Here is a 17644-nt window from a genome sequence, read left to right as displayed (position 1 = left end):
ATTTAATAAAACTAGAGGGCTGGTTTGTTCTGTACCCCTCTCCAAAAGTAAAACAAACAAGAAAGAACTGAGATGATATAGCTTCAGGAGAATGCAGAGGAATGACACTAGCTTTAGAAGGCGTTAACAAAACAAATAGAGATGGCCACCTGTGTATCACCATTAGCGACACAACAGAGGAAGTAGATGTATTCCCATGTTAAACATCAGAAACAGTCTTTGATAATGAAGGTTATGAGAAAGGAAGCAAGGCCCGGAGGAAGGATGAACTCCATTCCTTAGAGGTTTCCGAGAACAGAAGGACCCTCCCACAAGCTTGCTGTGGGTTTTAGGTGGGATTCTGGCTAAACAATGGGCTGAAACACATTTGCTCTTGACATGACTTGCAGTCTACTGTCTTTGTAGAAGGAGTTAAGAGTTTCCATCTACTGACATTTCTATTATTCCATGAAAATATAAAAACTAACACCAAGAAGGAGTAGGGGCAGAACTGGTACCAAGGGTCTAAACATCCAGAGAAATAGAGACCCATGTTATGCAAACCACTCTTGTCCCAAGTTGGATGAAACTGGAAAAATGCATCAAATATCACCATAGGGTTTCATATCTTAATTCCAAAGGCCCTGGCCTGTTTCAGTGACTAATTTTAAATCTGCCTGGTTCAGAAACCTCAAAAAGGAAAAAAAAAATGGTCAGATCCATTACAGATTTAAAATTATTTCTCGACACGAAATTTTGGTTACAGGGCATTAAAAATAAGGAAAATAAGTGACTGAAAGTGGATGGCACAAAATATTGGGGGACACTTACTGAAGTCCATGGCATGTTGACAATGCAACAAATGAGGCTGGGTTTCCTCGGATCTGGCCCTGGTAGTAGCAATGTTCTCCTCCCTAGAAACAGAAACCGAGAGCTTAAGCCTCCGCCAGCACCAGGAGAATCACCCGCATCATTTCTCAGGTTCCAGTGCACACCACACCTCCATGTCTAAAGCTCTGCAGAATATTCCATTATTCAGATTAGTGTTATCAGACCTTTTCTAACAAAATTATTCATAAACACTCCGAGTGAGCCAACTCCAAATCAAAAGATAAGGAAATAAAAGTTGACTTCACTTGCCTTTTATGTAGGTGATGATAGAAAGAGCAAAGAAACAGATACTGAAATACATATGTGGCTCCTGCATCAGGATCAGCTGAATCACCTATCTCCCTGGTCATGAGAAACTCAACCTAGAGCACCAGCAAGACGAAGCTCTTTCACATACAGCTAAGTAAAAATGAATACAAATCATTTAAGAGTCACTAAATTAAACTGAGGGAGGAAAATACCTATTTTTATAATGTTTATAGCAAAACCTGACAAGTTTATACTGTTCTGTTCTCCAATCATGAATGGCTTTACCAGGAAGCTATTGGGTGGGGTTTGAAATTTCAAAGTTTCTTCCAGCACCTGGTTACATTAACTAAATTCCCATGAGACTCATTTCTTTGGATTAAATGTTCCTGGAAAAGGTAATAGGGTAAATCCTCTGCATCTCAGGGTGGTGCTTTTGGTCTTCAAATACCTGCTGCTCAAAGCATAGTCTAGAAGTCAGCAGTGCTGATGCCCCCAAGAGCTGGTGAGAAATTGTTTCAAACTCCAGCCCCAACCTACCTATTACAATTGGCATTTTAACAAGGCCCCTGTTGATGCATATGCACATTAACATCAGAAGCATTGTTCCAAATGGCCTTTTCCATTCTCCCACTAATCTATTTCTTCAGAAGCTGAAAGCTGCTAATTCAACTGATTGACTGAGATATCACAGAATGAAATCAGAAGGACTGGAAGAATGGACAGTTTAAAGGGGCAAATGCCACCTGCCCCAGTCTGACTTTAGGACTAATCCTACCTAAAATATTCAGTGTTTGACAAGTAGAGAGGAGAGAACATAAAGACACAGGATGTAACAAACCTAAACACATTTTCTGCACTGGAATTCCAAGGAAGGCAGCTGGGCCTGTGTGACTGCTGCTCCTCGGGAGATAATCCTACAGGACCTGGTGGACCTCAGCTCAGGCGAGGGGGCAGAGAATAAGTAAGATGGCACTTGGTCTGATCCCTAATCCTGTGACATCACCAAATCTCCAAGGGAGTCACGAGCATCATGAACTTAGGACTGCAGTTGGATTTGATGGAGGGTAGGAAAAGAACAGAAGGGTACTTCACCTATAAGCCTGACAGGGGGTATAACCCAACAGGCCACAGACTGTATTTCTGTGCTAGGAAATAAAGCCAGACAGACTTTCTGGATAGGGCTGGTTTGGTGTAGATGCTACTGTATGAGCTATCGGCTCCTGCATTTACTGGCTGTGTGACCTCATGCGAGTTACAGAATCTGCCTGGGCCATCTGAATGGGGATAACAATTTCACAAGGTTGTTCAGAACATTAAAAAGGTAAAATGCAGAAAGAGCTAAGAATAATGCTTGGCACTTAGTAAGCACTCAATAAATGCTTGCTACTGTTATAATTAATATGTACCAATCATTCAATTTATATACACAATAATCTGAAATCCTCACATCAGTCCTATAAAGAAATATTGTCCTTCTGGTCTATGTAGGTGGTCACAACCCTAGAGCAAAGGTTGTCCACCTGGGAAATTGCCGAGTAGGGATGAAACTTCATGTGAACGTGTAAATGCCAAGTCCTGTGTCATTTCCCCTACACTACTAGAACCTGTGGGGTATCTGGTGCAAATCTAAACTTCCCCCCAGGCTTCTTCTTTAGGAGTTTTGTTTTGTTTTATTTTATTTTTTGAGTAGGGCTAGGAGTAAATTTAACAAAGTTTAAGATGTCTTCTATTGAGTTGTTGAACTGGTGAATTGTCCATAAGATTAGACTGTAAATTAGAAGTCATTATGTTTCAAAAGACCTCATTTTCCTAGAAACATCTAATTGGACCAGAAGTCAACACTTAAGCTTTCTACTGGACAGACAAGAGGGGAAAAGCGTCAATGGGGTCACTTGGACAGAGAGATAATTCTATCTAAAAATGTTTCCTTCTATTGGATAGTGAATAAATAACCCTATCAGATCTCTTTCTGAAGTCTAAGACTATAGGAAACAGCAGATACAAAGACAATAGAAAAAGGACACCTGGGTGGCTCAGTTGGTTGATTATCTGGTTCATAGTTTCCACTCAGGTTGTGATCTCGCAGTCTGTGGGTTTGAGCCTCAGGTCAGGCTCTGTCCCAACTCTCTCTTCCTCACTCTCTACCCCTCCCCTGCTCTCTCTCTCTCTCTCTCTCTGTCTCTCTCTCTCTCAAAATAAAAAAATAAACTTGAAAAAAAAAAGCAGAGGGGTGCGTAGGTGGCTGAGACAGTTGAGCATCCGACTTCGGCTCAGGTCATGATCTCATGGTTTATGAGTTTTAGCCAAACCTGCTTTGGATTCTCTGTCTCCCTCTCTCTCAAAAACTGAATAAATGTTAAAAAAAAAAAAAAAAAAAAGCAGAAACAAAAAGATAATCACAACAATTATGGTATCAAATTTGGGAACAATGGAAGTTGACAAGCCACTGTATGCAGGGAAAATATGTCAGAGGCAAAGGTACACAAGAAATGTTTTATAAACTACTAAAGTTTTCTTCAAAATGCCAACTCTGGAAACATGTTAATATTAAATCATAAAAAAAAATTCATGTTTTAAAACAATCTTCCAATATACTGGGACTAAATAGATTGCTAGATAACAAAAAATAATCTTTCACTAATTTCTGATTCGGGAAAATAGAAGTCAATCCAAAAACAGCATATGATCAAGACCCATATGCACAAAAGCCTAACACTGCAATGAAGTGAAGAGCTCAATATGGGTGACTCATTATCAAATGTTTCCATGACACTTCAAGAGAAGCACAAACAACAGGGGGTAAAATCTCTTCAGTTGGGCTATTACAATTCCAATCCTGAGACTCTTAACTGATGGTATATGTAATTCTTCTAAATACTGAGAATTAATTTCTGTGTTGTAATTCTTAAGAGACTGTTAACCAGATAGCAATAATTCTTTAAGAACTAAAGCAATGATGTTATTACATTGAAATTATTAATTTATTATTAAAATAAATACCGCTTCTCAGCCTTGTGGGTAAAATCAAGTGCAAAATAAATAAAATAAATTTATTTTAAACATTTTTTAATTTATTATTGAAAGAGAAAAACAGAGCATGAGTGGGGGAGGGGCAGAGAGAGAGGGAGACACAGAATCTGAAGACAGGCACCAGGCTCTGAGCTGTCAGTCAGCACAGAGCCCGATGCAGGGCTCAAACCTATGAACCATGAGATCGTGACCTGAGCCAAAGTCAGCTGCTTAATCGACTGAGTCACCCTGGTGCCCCTAAATAAAATAAATGTAACAGATTTTGAGCTTTTATGTCACTTTTTTTACATAAATTTTAATCCAGCATTTTATCTTATTTAATTTGTTTTGCTTACCCAGTATTTAAAAATTAATAAACACTTACAGGAAAGTTCTAAGAATTCAGGAGGTACATGGCAAAGATTAAAAAATACATCTCCTTCATAAACACTGTCCAGGCTATAGATGACTCCTAAAAAGTAAGCATTTTGGCAGATTCTGTGTACCGTATCAGGAATGGTCTGTATGGCCTATTTAAGGATATACCTAAATACACAGATATCTATTTCAGTGCACAAGTGGGTTGTACACTGGACACACCGTTCTGCCACTTGATTCTTTTTTTCCTCCGGGTAACCTTGACATCTTTGTATACCAATATCTCACTCTTGCAGCAATGGCATAAAATTCCATTATAGGGGTGAACCATAATTTATTTAAATAGTCCTGTACTAAGGACATTTAGATTATCCCTATATTTGTTTGTTGTCATAAACAACACTGCAAACATCCTTTTACATATTTTTGCACAATTCTGTCAATATGTCTATAGAACTCATTACTAGATGTGGATCTGGCAGGTCAAAAAATATATGCATTTTAAATTTAATACATATTTTAAGAGAAAACTGTGTACTTTGCACTTATATCTTAAAAGATGCACTGAATTTAAAAATAATAAACTATTTTATTAAAAACTGTATACTGCACAAAAGAAGACTCCTTAAGCCAACTTTCTCGAGTATTATCAACATTTGAAAATAATAAACTATTTTATTAATAACTGTATACTGCACAAAAAAGGACTCCGTAAGCAAAATTTCTTGAGTATGATCAATTATAAAAATTCTCCATATCTTGACACAACTTTCTTGAGGAACCAGATGCTTTATGAAAGTAGGGATTATATATAATAATCTAAGACAGATGTAGGAAAAGAGAAAAGCCAGCAGCACATCCAAATAGAGTTCGGCTCTTTATCCGACTGACAGTCATAGCTTTATTCCTTAAGCCTCTTTTGTTCCAGAAATAAATTCAGTCTTTGAAACTTTCTTCATACTCCTTGATTTAGTAACACAATCATAACAGTGCAGATGTTTATTTTTAGTTAATCAGTTATAACTAGAAAAGTTGCCCACCTCTATAAAAATGAACTGTATGATCATTCTATTGGTTTATGTCCCCGTGGACAACAGGCTTATTACAATTTTTATTCTAGGGAAGTCAAAATAATCACTAACTTGCAATATTTGAAGACAAACCACATTTTTATTAAATAGCCAGAAAGATCTCAAAAGAAAAACAGAGTTTATTATAAATAACAGTAAGCTGAAAGCACTAAGGACGTTACACAGACTGGTTATAGTTATATGAAACTATAAAACTATAAAACTATAAAAATCTAATATATATTTTTTAATGTCTTACTTATTTTTGAGAGAGAGAGAGAGAGAGAGAGAGTGAGCAGGGGCAGGTCAGAGAGAGGGAGACACAGAATCAGAAGCAGCAACAGGCTCTGAGCTAGCTGTCAGCACAGAGCCCAACGCGGGGCTCCAACGCATGAACCATGAGATCATGACCCGAGCCAAAGCCAGACGCTCAACTGACTGAGCCATCCAGGCGCCCCTATAAAAATCCAATAAAGGGAGCTAATTGGAGTATGGCACCAAGGCCACAGTCATTTGCCCTCCATTCAGGCCCTTAAAGGAAAGTCTACAACTTTCATCAGTTCTAAGGGGTGCCAGGGCTACCTCCTCTAAAGAGCCTTCTCTGAATCCCTCCTCTTCACAAATTATTCTTCCTAAACCTCTTTCTCTAAATTTTCATATTTTCATCTGTACCATACCTCTTTACACTTGCATTCCTGTTTCTGTCTTATGTCCCCCACGAGACCATTGTGTCTTTTCAGGGAAGCACATGTACCTAATCTATGTTTATATCTATCTCCAAGTGTGCTGCTACAGAACTGTGAATCTCAGTTCCTTCGTCAAAAATGGGGAGATACCTACTTACGTGTGTGCAAGGGATTCCATGGTAACAATGTACAGAACTCTGTAAACTGCGACATAAATAAGTGAGAGGTGCAGTCATGGAATGTTTACTCAACGAGAGATTCTATCATGTCTCTTCAGCTAGGATTCTGTTAATTTATTGCAAAGACTAACAGTTCAGGGCATTGATTAATAGGAATACACCACAACAGTGGTTCTCAATCTCAGCTGTATATCTGAATTAACTGGGAAGTTGTTAAAATCCCAGTGGAGCACCTGGGTGACTCAGTCAGTTAAGTGGCTGATTTCAGCTCAGGTCATGACCTCGTGGTTCAGGTGCTTGAGCCCCGCGTCACGTTCTGTGCTGGCACGGAACACCCTGGAGCCTGTTTTGGATTCTGTGTCTCCCTCTCTCTTCTGGCCCACCACTATTCTCTCTCTCTCTCTCTCTCTCAAAAATAAATAAATATTTTTTTTAAATTTTTAAATCCCAATTCCCAGGCCATACTCCAAATCAACTAAATCATAATCTCTGGAGATGGGGCCCAGGCATCAGCATCTTTGTAAAAGTTCTCGGTAACTCAAGCTGCAGCGGTTGAGAGCCCTGCGCTAGAGAACAGTTGCTCAGTAGCAGTGATTCACAAAACTATTCCCCAGAGCAAAGCCTCATGTGGTGGGCTTGGTGAACCACATGATTCCCAGGCCTTTCCTCTTCAAGGAGGTAGGGCTCCAGGTTTCTCAGAGTTGCAAAAAGTTCCCCGGGTGGTTTTGAATCTTGTATTTGTAATTGTTAACCTAAAAATATTCAACCCAATACCAAATCATCCCTATGTATACACCTGTGTGGCTCAGTCAGTTGAGCATCCATCCAACTCTTGGTTTCAGCTCAGGTCATGATCTCACAGTTCATAGGTTCGAGCCCTGAGTCAGGCTCCATGCTGACAAGCATGCAGCCTACTGAGGACTGACTCACTCTCTCTCTTTCTCTCTCTCTCTCTCTCTCTCTCTCTCTCTCTGCCCTCCCTCTCCCTCTCTCTGCCTCTCCCTCTTTTTCTCTCTCCCAACCTCCCCACCACCTAGCTCACACTCTTCTCCCTCTCTCAAAATAAATAAAAATTTAAAAAAAAATCCCCATGAGAGAATGGAAAAATATACCATAACCTGGGCATTCTGCTTGGTGATCCTGTGATTTATCAGAGAATTCATGATGACTGCTAAGGTAAATATTTTACAAGTAAGAAAACCCAGACTGAGAGAGAGCCTTCATACCTCCTCACTCCTCCGGTATGCCAGATGCAGTTAAGTCTCTTTACCCTGGTAGTTATCAAAAAGCAGTTTCCAGCACAATAACATGTACTTGTTAGAAATGCAAATTCATGGGGCACCAGGTGGCTTAGTCAGTTGGGTGTCCAACTCTTGATTTTGGCTTGGGTCATGAGCTCATGGTTCCTGGATTCGAGCCCCATGTCAGGCTCTGTGGTGACAGTGTGGAACCTGCTTGGGATTCTTCCTCTCTCTCTCTCTGTCCCTCCCCCACTCATGCTGTATCTCTCTGTCACACACTAAATAAGTAAATAAACATAAAAAAAATTCTCAAGCCTCACCCCAGATTTAAACCCAATCTGAAGTTCTGGGAATGTGTTTTTTAGCCAACCTTCCAGCTGCCTTCAATGCATTCTAATCTTTGAGAACGACTGCTTTACACTACACCTGGCCCCAGAACGCCTCACTGCTGAGCTCCCTGAAATCCTACACTAGTTCCTCAGCAGATTCTTAATGAAGCAGAAAGGATGCAAACAGTCCCAACTCTTCTCCACTCATTTTCCTGTTTTCCCCAGAGCAGCTGGCTTTATAAAAAACAATATGGAAGGTTAAAAGGGAGACAAGAATATGTGAGAGTTGTACCGGGGACAGAGCCATGAAAGGCAGCACTACTCTTCGTAGGTGCTGGTAAGGAGGATGCTTTGGCCTGCATTAAAAAACCCAGAGTAATCAGTTGTCCTGGTTAGACTAAAATTGGGAGGTCTCATAGGATGCACGTTATTCAGAGCTACATCCATGAAAGCCACAGGAAAATAAAGATGATGTGGTCACCCTAAAAGGGACATGGCCAGTGCAGACACTTCCAGATCAAATCGTCAACCCAGGAACCATTGTGTTCCTGCTCTGCTCCCTGGGTCATGACCCTCTCCCTGTCCGTGGGCACCAGTTCCAGGACCAGCCTTCTGCCTTGCAGACCACGGCTTTTTCTAATCATCCTTTTCTACAGGTGAGATCCCTGCCCACTCTCGCACAGTAGTACTGACCACTAGACACACATTAATAAAACAGCTTTTAAAAATAACACCAAACCTCACTTCATACCAGTTATATTGGAATCTCTACAAGTGGGACCTGGCATTTTAAAAATCAATCCAGATGATTCCAATATGCTGTCATGGTTGAGAAGCTATGCTCTTGCCAATACCCCTTTGCAAGAACTGAAGCCCTGTGGCTGAACTCTACTGTATGCCAGATTCGTCCCAGGCATGTGCACAGCCCAGACTTCCACCAGGTGCTTGCCTACAATAACCTATTTCCAATTGCCTCTTGAGTGGTATTGATATGAGGAACCCTCCCTTTTCTTCCCTTTACCCTCCCTCCCAATGGTGATAAATGGTGACAGTCATTATTGAGTCAGGAGTGTACCATGTCTCCCTAGTGCCATCTGCATCAAGGAAATTCCTAGAAAAGCAAACTCTTATATTGGAGAGGATCCACCAACTCACCCGGATTAAAATTCACAATTTGGGATTACAAAGAATCAGACTGGATTCATAGAAGTCACATGGGCTAACCATCTCTTCAGGTACAAAGTATGAGCATATTTGATTCTACAGGTCTCGAAGAAAAGGCTCATCTCATTTTACAGTAAGTTAAACTTAAAGAACGCTATCACATGGTTCCCAATTGCCAATAATCCATGGGTCTGTACTAACGCATGTCAAAATCTCTACCAGAATGCCAAAATGAGAAAATTAAGTACAACGTAGTCAGTTTCTCATAAAGCTAAATATACTTAATTTTTACATAACTGCCCTTTGTTTTGAGATTTATCCATTCCTTCCCTTGGATCACTAAACTTAAGGATTTCAAAATTTTTATTTTGGGGGTAATTTTAGACTCACAAAAAAGTTGTAGAGATGGCACACAGTTCTAGTACAGCTAATCACCCAGTTTCTCCCACTGTTAACATCTTACATTACCTGAGTACATTTGTAAAATCTAAAACATTGACCTCAGTACACTACTATTTAATAGACTCTGAGCCCTGAGATTTTACCAGTGTTTCCAGTAACTTCCTCTTTCAGTTCCAGGATCTAATCCAGGGTGCCATACTACATAAGTTGTCACACTCATTTTCTGTGAATTGGTGATGATAGTAAATAGAATTTAAGTAATATGAAGGGGTTGTTTCCCTATATAGCAACCGTATAATGATCCCCACAACTTGTTAGTATACGGGGCTATGAAATATAACTCTAGGATGAAGAGTATAAGTGAATACTTCCCAGGCTTTATCGTCACACTGTAAGTTTTCAAAAGATTTTTTTAAACACCCGTATGTAATCAGTTTAATTTAGGGGACTGGTTAAAAATATATTTTTTAAATACCCATGGACATAAATTTGGAAAGGTTAGTCGATAACACTTTGCTATAATAAAAATCTAGGACCGCTTGTTTTCTGTGATTGTTCTGGACCCTCCTTCCAAGGATGTTCGTATAATGGACAGCCTTGGAAGATAGAGATATCTCCCTCTAGAGCAAAAAGCTAAGCATGTTTACTTCCTATTATAAAAGATTTAGGTTTCCTAAATTCAGAATTTCTCTCTAGTAACATGACACACCATGTGTGCAGGTATCACCCAGTCCCTCTTTTAGCCTCTGGGAATTGAGGCTCATGACACAAATAAAAGTAGGGTGCCTGAGTGGCTCAGTTGGTTAAGTGTCCGACTTCAGCTCAGGTCACAGTCTCACAGTTCATGAGTTTGAGCCCCATGTTGGGCTCTGTGCTGATAGCTTGGAGCCTGGAGCCTGCTTTGTATTCTGTGTGTGTAACTCTCTCTGACCCTCTCTTGCTCATGCTCTGTCTCTCCCAGTCTCTCAAAAATGAATAAACATTAAAAAAAATAAAAGACACAAATAAAAGACAATGTTGACATTCTGGCTATTGGTATTGCTATGAGAAATAAAGTCCTTTGTCTCTGACCCAGAAGTTTCCTGTCTTCTGCTAGCACAGATGAAACTGCAGCAGGCTAACTTGTTAAATTGCAAGCAGGAAAAAATCTCAGACCTTCAGAATTCTGGAAATTGGGACTTCCATCTTCCTGCAAAAGTTAGGAGATTTGCTAACAATGAGTCTCTAGTCCCATATTTACATCTTCCTGTGGGACAAAAATCAGCTGAAGATAAAAAAGGCACACAATGCCCATTTTATTGTAGCTAGCCACTTTCATTTATATGACTGTTTGATACCTTTGCATATTTGTGCTTGCCACCCTATTCCATGGTACAGTTATCTAAGCAGCAACCAAATTACCAGCTTACTCCCAGATCTAGAGCTAATGGGTCATTCAAAATCTCTGCACTGTTCTAATATTCACTGGTAAGCACTAGGATCTTGCAGCATCATAAACAATCAAAAAAACATTTTAAAAACTAATAGACAAATCTAGCTGACAAAAAAGAGAATGATTTCATTTAAAGATTGCATGGTTCCTATTAAAAAGAAAAATATGTATAAGAATATTATTCTAGGAAATGTTACTATAAGAAAGGAAAAAAGAGAACTAGAAAGTCACTAGATATAAATAAAAGTGATAAGAAAAGAGTCTTATTGGAAAGTGGTGAACATCACAGAAAATGAGGGCCATAACGTTCTTACAAGCTCTCAGGTTTAAAAAAACTATAAAAAAAAAAAATCCCACCAGGGACTTAGTAAGCTTAAAATCTATTTTTATTTTTGTGCAGTAGTCTTTCCTTACACTGATTTCCCCTGGGTAATGTCAGTTAAGGAAAACAAAGTAGGAAAACTATGATAAGTTCCCAGGAGTTCCAGCTCACAAGTACCCTAAGTGAAAAATTCGTAGTCATTTGGGATGCGATGCATTTTCAAAATGTACAGACTTACTCCTTTCTCCTCTTGAATACTGGTCCAGGCACCTCCAGCACATATTCTAAATGTTTTTACATTAGTTATAATCAAAATGTCTTCTGTATTAGTTTCCCAGGATGGCCATAACAAATTACCAAGTTACCTGGGTGGCTTAAAACAGAAATGTATACCCTCACAACGCTGGAGGCTAGGAGTCTGATCTCAAGGTGTTAGCAGAGCCATGTTCCCTCTGAATTCTCTTGGGAAGAATTCCCCTTGTTTCTCCATGAATTCCAGTGACGGTCAAGAATCCTCCGTGCTCCCTGGCTTATGGACACATCCTCCAGGCTCTGCCTTGTCTTCACATTATGTTTTCCTTGTGTGTCTGTGTCTCTAAGTTTCCCTCTTTTAATTTCTGTTTTAAAGTTTTTATTTATTTATTTTTGAAAGAGAGAAAGCACAGATAGGGGTTGCAGACAAAAGGGAAACAGAGAGAGAGAGAGAATCCCAAACAGGCTCCATTGTCAGCCCAGACCCCAATGTGGGTCTCGAACCCATACACTGAAACTGAGCTGAAGTCTGACGCTTAACCCACTGAGCCACCCAGGTGCCCCTAAACTTCCCTCTTATAAGAACACCAGCCATGTGACTAGGGGGTCTCTTTGTAATTTGATTATAATCTGCAAAGACCCTATTTGCAAAAAAAGTCACATTCACAGATAAGAGCAGATGAATTTAAAAAATTTTTTTAATGTTTTATTTAATTTTATACAGAAACAGAGCATGCGAAGGGGAGGGGCAGAGAGAGAAGGAGATATAGAACCGGAAGCAGGCTCTAGGCTTTGAGCTGTTAGCACAGAGCCCAATGTGGGGCTCGAGCCCACAAACGTGAGATCTGACCTGAGCCGAAGTGGGAGACTTAGCTGACTGAGCCACCCAGGCACCCCGTGAATTTTTTAATTTTTTAAAATTTATTATTGAGAGAGAGACAGACAGACAGACAGACAGTGAGTGGGGGAGGGGCAGAGAGAGAGGGAGACACAGAATGTGAAACAGGCCCCAAGCTCTGAGCCATCAGCACAGAGCACAACACGGTGCTTGAACTCACAGCTGTGAGATCATGACCTGAGCTGAAGTCGGATGCCCAACCGACTGAGCCACCCAGGTGTCCCAGCAGGCATATGAATTTTGAAAGTACACTCACTATTCAACACAGTACAACTTTTTTCATCAAGTGAATGCTTAGATTTCTAAATCCAGGGATTTTGCTTCTAAGAAGATTGGCTCAGTAGAATAAACTGGAGGCGTATAGCTTCATTCATCTAATAAGATTAAAATGTATCCTAATTACCTCTGGCCAGCCATTCTAGTTTCCCATACCTTCATTTAAAAATGCTCACCATTATTTTTACACAAATAATATGGCAAATCTGACCTTCATTTCTCTTATTAAGTCAAACAGACCTTCCCAAATTGCTTATTTTTAACCAGAAAATAGGCAAGAGAAATCATTTTTCAGCCATCAGGTAATTATGACAGACTCATCAATATAACAATGTCTCATCAGACTACTAAAAAAAATTCAGTTCCCACAAAGTGCTCCTCTGCAACAAATTACTGTAATACAGACAGGGCACTTATCAGGTACTGTGGGATGCACTTCTAAATTGGGAGAGTGGAAAATCAATGTGGACCACATACAGGGACTATATAATTACAAATTCATGAAATTATAAATCTTTCCAGGAAATTGTTACATCATTGTATCTTTTTAAAATAACAGAAGTTTAAATGTATTGCTCTATATTAATTTTTTAGCATCAGAGATGTATATTATCTAAAACTTTATTCTGTAGTTTATGTCTGAACATTAACATTGAGAAATATAATTCATTAGGAGATAGTTATGCAAAAGAAAGCACATGGGGCATCCCTAAAATGAAGAAAAAGATTATTTTACATCTGAAAAGAAGACATTTGTTGTTGTTTTCTTGTCCTTTTTTTTTTCCTAAGAAAAATGAGGGTCTGGGGTAAGGAGAAAAAGAGCCTTTTTATCCACTTCTACCATGAATTTATCCTCCTTTATTTTCACTTCCATTCTATCAGTCTCCTTTCTACTCCTTTTCTGAAGAAGCAAGGATAAGCAGTATCTTTTTTCCATCTTATACCTTGAGACTCAAACACTTGAGCTCAATAACTTAACACCAGCATTCCCTTCCCAGACGATTCTGAATTAGCCCAGGACAGATTTAAATATCCATTCAAAGGGTTGAATTTCTAAGGAGGAACTTCTTAACCAATGTCCTTCAGAGAGACAAACTGGTATATTTAAGGCTATATCTGATGAAAAGTGAAGCTAAATTTGGAAAACTATTGTTTTTTTTTCCCCCAGCAATTGTTTCTATGCACACAGGTTGGTCATTTGCCATATTTTTGTTGCTTATTTTCTTGTGAAAGGAAAGTAGGAGTTAAATTACATGGTATCTGTGATTTGCAATCTATTTTTTGCTACTGTTTTTTAGAATTTACTTTTAAAAAATCAAAGGTTAACAACTTGATTCTTTTAAATGCCAGGCACTTCCAAAAATTCAATATTTTGCATATAGCACTTACCATAAACCAATAAAATTTAAAAAACAATAACAAAAGATGCTCATGTTTGGAAATGTTTTGAATGTTTAATATAAAATTTTTAAACGATTTAAAAATTGTTTCTAAAATCTAAATAATTTTTGAGTCAATTGAAGGTTGATGGTATGGGGGTTGGGAGTGGGGAAAATAAGTGATGAGCATTGAGAAGGGCACTTGTTGGGATGAGCACTGGGTGTTGTATGTAGCAATGAATAATGGGAATCTACTACTGAAGACAAGGCTACACTGTATGTTAGATAACGAGAATAAATTAAAAATAAAAATAATAAATAAATAAATAATTTGTGAGTCATATAAAAGTCATGGTATAGGAGCACCAAGGTGGCTCAGTCAGTTAAGCATCCTGACTCTTGGATTTTGGCTCAGGTCATGATCTAGGGATTTGTGAGATCAAGCCTCACCTTGAGCTCTACACTGACAGCATGGAGCCTGCTTGGGATTCTCTCTCTAGCTCTCTCTCTGCTGCTCCCCTGCTTGTGTGTGCTTTCTCTCTAAATAAATAAATAAGCTTAAAAAATCATGGTATAAATTACAGAAAATATATGGACAACAAAAAAATCTAGGTATCAGAACTTTACAAATACTGTAAAATAGTACTTAAGAGTAAATTTTACATTCCTAGATGCCTACAGAAAATAGGATTGATAATGAATAAGCTAAACATTTATCTCAATGAGTTATGAAAAGAACAAAGAGAAGTGCTTTTAAAGTAAAAGTAAGCATAGTAACAAAATAAGCCTATCATTAGGAAATTGGGTAGTTGCTCCTGCTCACCCAACATTGCATGGGGAGAAGTCCAGTTTGGACACATCTGAGAGAGCCTGTTTTTCCCTCTGCTACAAAAAGATACATTAAATATAAACAGGAAGACCAAGAACCAGAGAGTGAGCCTCACATCTGCTCAGCTAGTGCTAAGTTCATCACCTGTGCTGAGGCTCACACCCACATGTGTTTCCTTTCCAAAGTATTTTAGAGCCACTTCAAAGTCAATTTTAAATTTCAAATCATAAAATACCAGCAGCTGACCTGTTATATAAATGTCTATGATTCTGAAATATTTAAAATATTAAAAATTGCATATAACATATCCATGTGTACACTTAACATGTTAGTATTTTGCTATATTTGTTTCAAATATTCTTAAGGATTTTAAAATCTAATTTTGTATTATTGTGTCTCTTATTTCATTTCTATTTATTTATGCCTTTATTGTTTTACTTGATCAATCCTGTAACTTTTTTTAAAACATTTTTTTCTAAGAATCAGCTTTACTTTTGTTACTATGAGTAACAAAAGACTCATAGACATAGACTAGAAGACAATAAATACCAGATGAACAAAAAAATAAGTGAATGACTTATATATGCCTCACAAATTGTTTATTTTTTTTTGTTGTTCAACTGGTATTTATTGTCTTCTAGGTACTCATAATGCTGAATGCTAGGTACACACTACAAGTTTCCACAGGAGCTTACTCTTGGAGTAACTTCTCATGGAATTTACAGTCTTGAGGCACAGATGACTGTTTTATTATGAAGCAAAGCGTGAAGAATAGCTTTTGTTGATCTGGCTGTGCCTCCTCTGCCCTAAGTAGGATCAGAAATGGGCAGTAAGAATGGGCAGAAGCCACCAAAGGCCTAGCTAGAAATTCTTTACAAACTGTCACTTTACATTAGTAATAATATCAAAACTGATATTTGTGGAGCATTTTCTCTACCCAAAGCTCCGGGCTACATGTTTGTCTTACTCATTCAATAGATGAGGAAAACAAAAGAAAGAAGGAATAAGTACTGTCCAAAGCATACAAGTACAAATTAGCAGAGTCAGGATATGAATTTAGGACTGTCTAGCCCGAATGACACTGTCAAGCCTTTAAGCTGTACTGCTTCCAAGCTACTGACCTGTTCTGGACTTTGAAACAAAAGAAGTGCTTAATTACATCTGTTATCACCACTCAAGAAAAATTTTAAAAGCCCGTTTTTTTCTAATCAGAAAAGTAGCATGAAAAAACTCAAGAAGACAGCACTTATTCTGCACAAAAATCTAATTGCCATGTGGAATGCCTATTGACCACACAGAATTACCAAAGCCACTATTCTGCCTTCCAGAGACAGTTAAAAGTACTCTTTCAGATTTTTGAGAATATCAAGAAAAGAGAAAAATCAATGTGTAAAACCCAAAGGCAGGACTGGTCTGATTCTTGTAGATCATAGTTGATTTCTCTGAGTCCAGGCTCTGATCAAATATCACGCTCCTGCTTTGATCCCATCCCTCACTGCACCACCTCCTGCTCTATCCACCCTCTCGGTTTCTTTGTTTCTGTCACACACCAAGATCCTGCATCAGGGCCTCTGAAACCTTACACATGCTAATTTCACTGCCAGCGAAGCTGTTCCTCTCCCATTTCACCTGCCTCTTACTTACCTTTCAAACTTCAGAACTCATATCATTTCCTTAAGGAAGTCTTTCCTTACCAAGCAGACTAGATGTCTCCCATAAAATGCTTTCAGGACAATACGGACTTAATTCCCTTTACAGTACTTTCATAACTGCCATTTGAAACGCTCTTTTGGTAGTTATTTTCATTATGCCTGTCATCCCCGCTGAACTACAAGTGTTGAGAGTGAGAAATGTATCATACTATTCATAGCTACATCCCTGAGCTGATGGCAAGCATTCAACATACATCTAGTGAATGAAGGAGAAGTGAGAACACAAACAGGATATCTGAGAATTTAGGCTTTTTTTCCCCCCACTTTGCATTAATCTCTAATGTCACCTTTCTTAATTACTTAACCTCCACATGCGTAAGTTTTTAGAAGTTTCCTATAGGAAAAATCAGGTCCACTTGCATCTACCTCCTGTTCTCTTATATGCAACAAAAAGGCTGTTATGATAAAACGTCAAAAGGAGCCCTGATCAATTACTGCCTCCCCTCCCCCACCAATGGCTATAACCACTCAAACCACTCAAAGCCAAGGTACTTATTCTCTGGTCTTTATTACCTGTTCTTATTTTTATAGTGGCCACTTATTCACTGGAATATAAGATTTTTTTATAAATGAGTAAGAAAATAAAACCAGGACAACACTAGGGAATAATCTATGGGTTTTTTTTTTTTTTGCTTCAAACCAGTTTCAAACTTGTCAAAAACATTTCCACAACTTCCTGTTCAATTATAATTACTCTAGTAATTTTGCTCATTCTAAATTCAAAAAAAATTTGCAACAGTAGATTTACATAAGACATTATATAATGAAAAATTAACTCTATAATTAGAATTAAAGTAGGAACAATATTCTATTACAAAATAGTTAATTGGTTCTAAACATAGAAATACCATTAGTTAGCGCTACTTTTAATTTTGTTTTAATTTATGGCTGATCAGGTCTTTTTAAGCTTATAGATAACACTTTGAATATTGACAGATGAAATAATTATTTAGGTATTTAATTGGAA

General features: G+C 38.3%; 1 protein-coding gene across 1 annotated transcript in view; it reads right to left on the bottom strand.

Moving 5' to 3' along the window:
* The window catches only part of ADAM22 (ADAM metallopeptidase domain 22), a 228201-nt gene that overhangs the window by 78048 nt on the left and 132509 nt on the right, over nucleotides 1-17644 (bottom strand). Inside the window, 1 exon segment of the mRNA XM_029928462.1 lies at nucleotides 811-893. Coding sequence (XP_029784322.1) covers nucleotides 811-893 — 83 coding nt within the window.

Source organism: Suricata suricatta, chromosome 2 (assembly GCF_006229205.1).
Source record: "Suricata suricatta isolate VVHF042 chromosome 2, meerkat_22Aug2017_6uvM2_HiC, whole genome shotgun sequence".
Lineage (NCBI taxonomy): Eukaryota > Metazoa > Chordata > Mammalia > Carnivora > Herpestidae > Suricata > Suricata suricatta.
The sequence above is the reverse complement of the archived record's forward strand: the minus strand, read 5'-3'. Positions and strand labels throughout refer to the sequence as shown.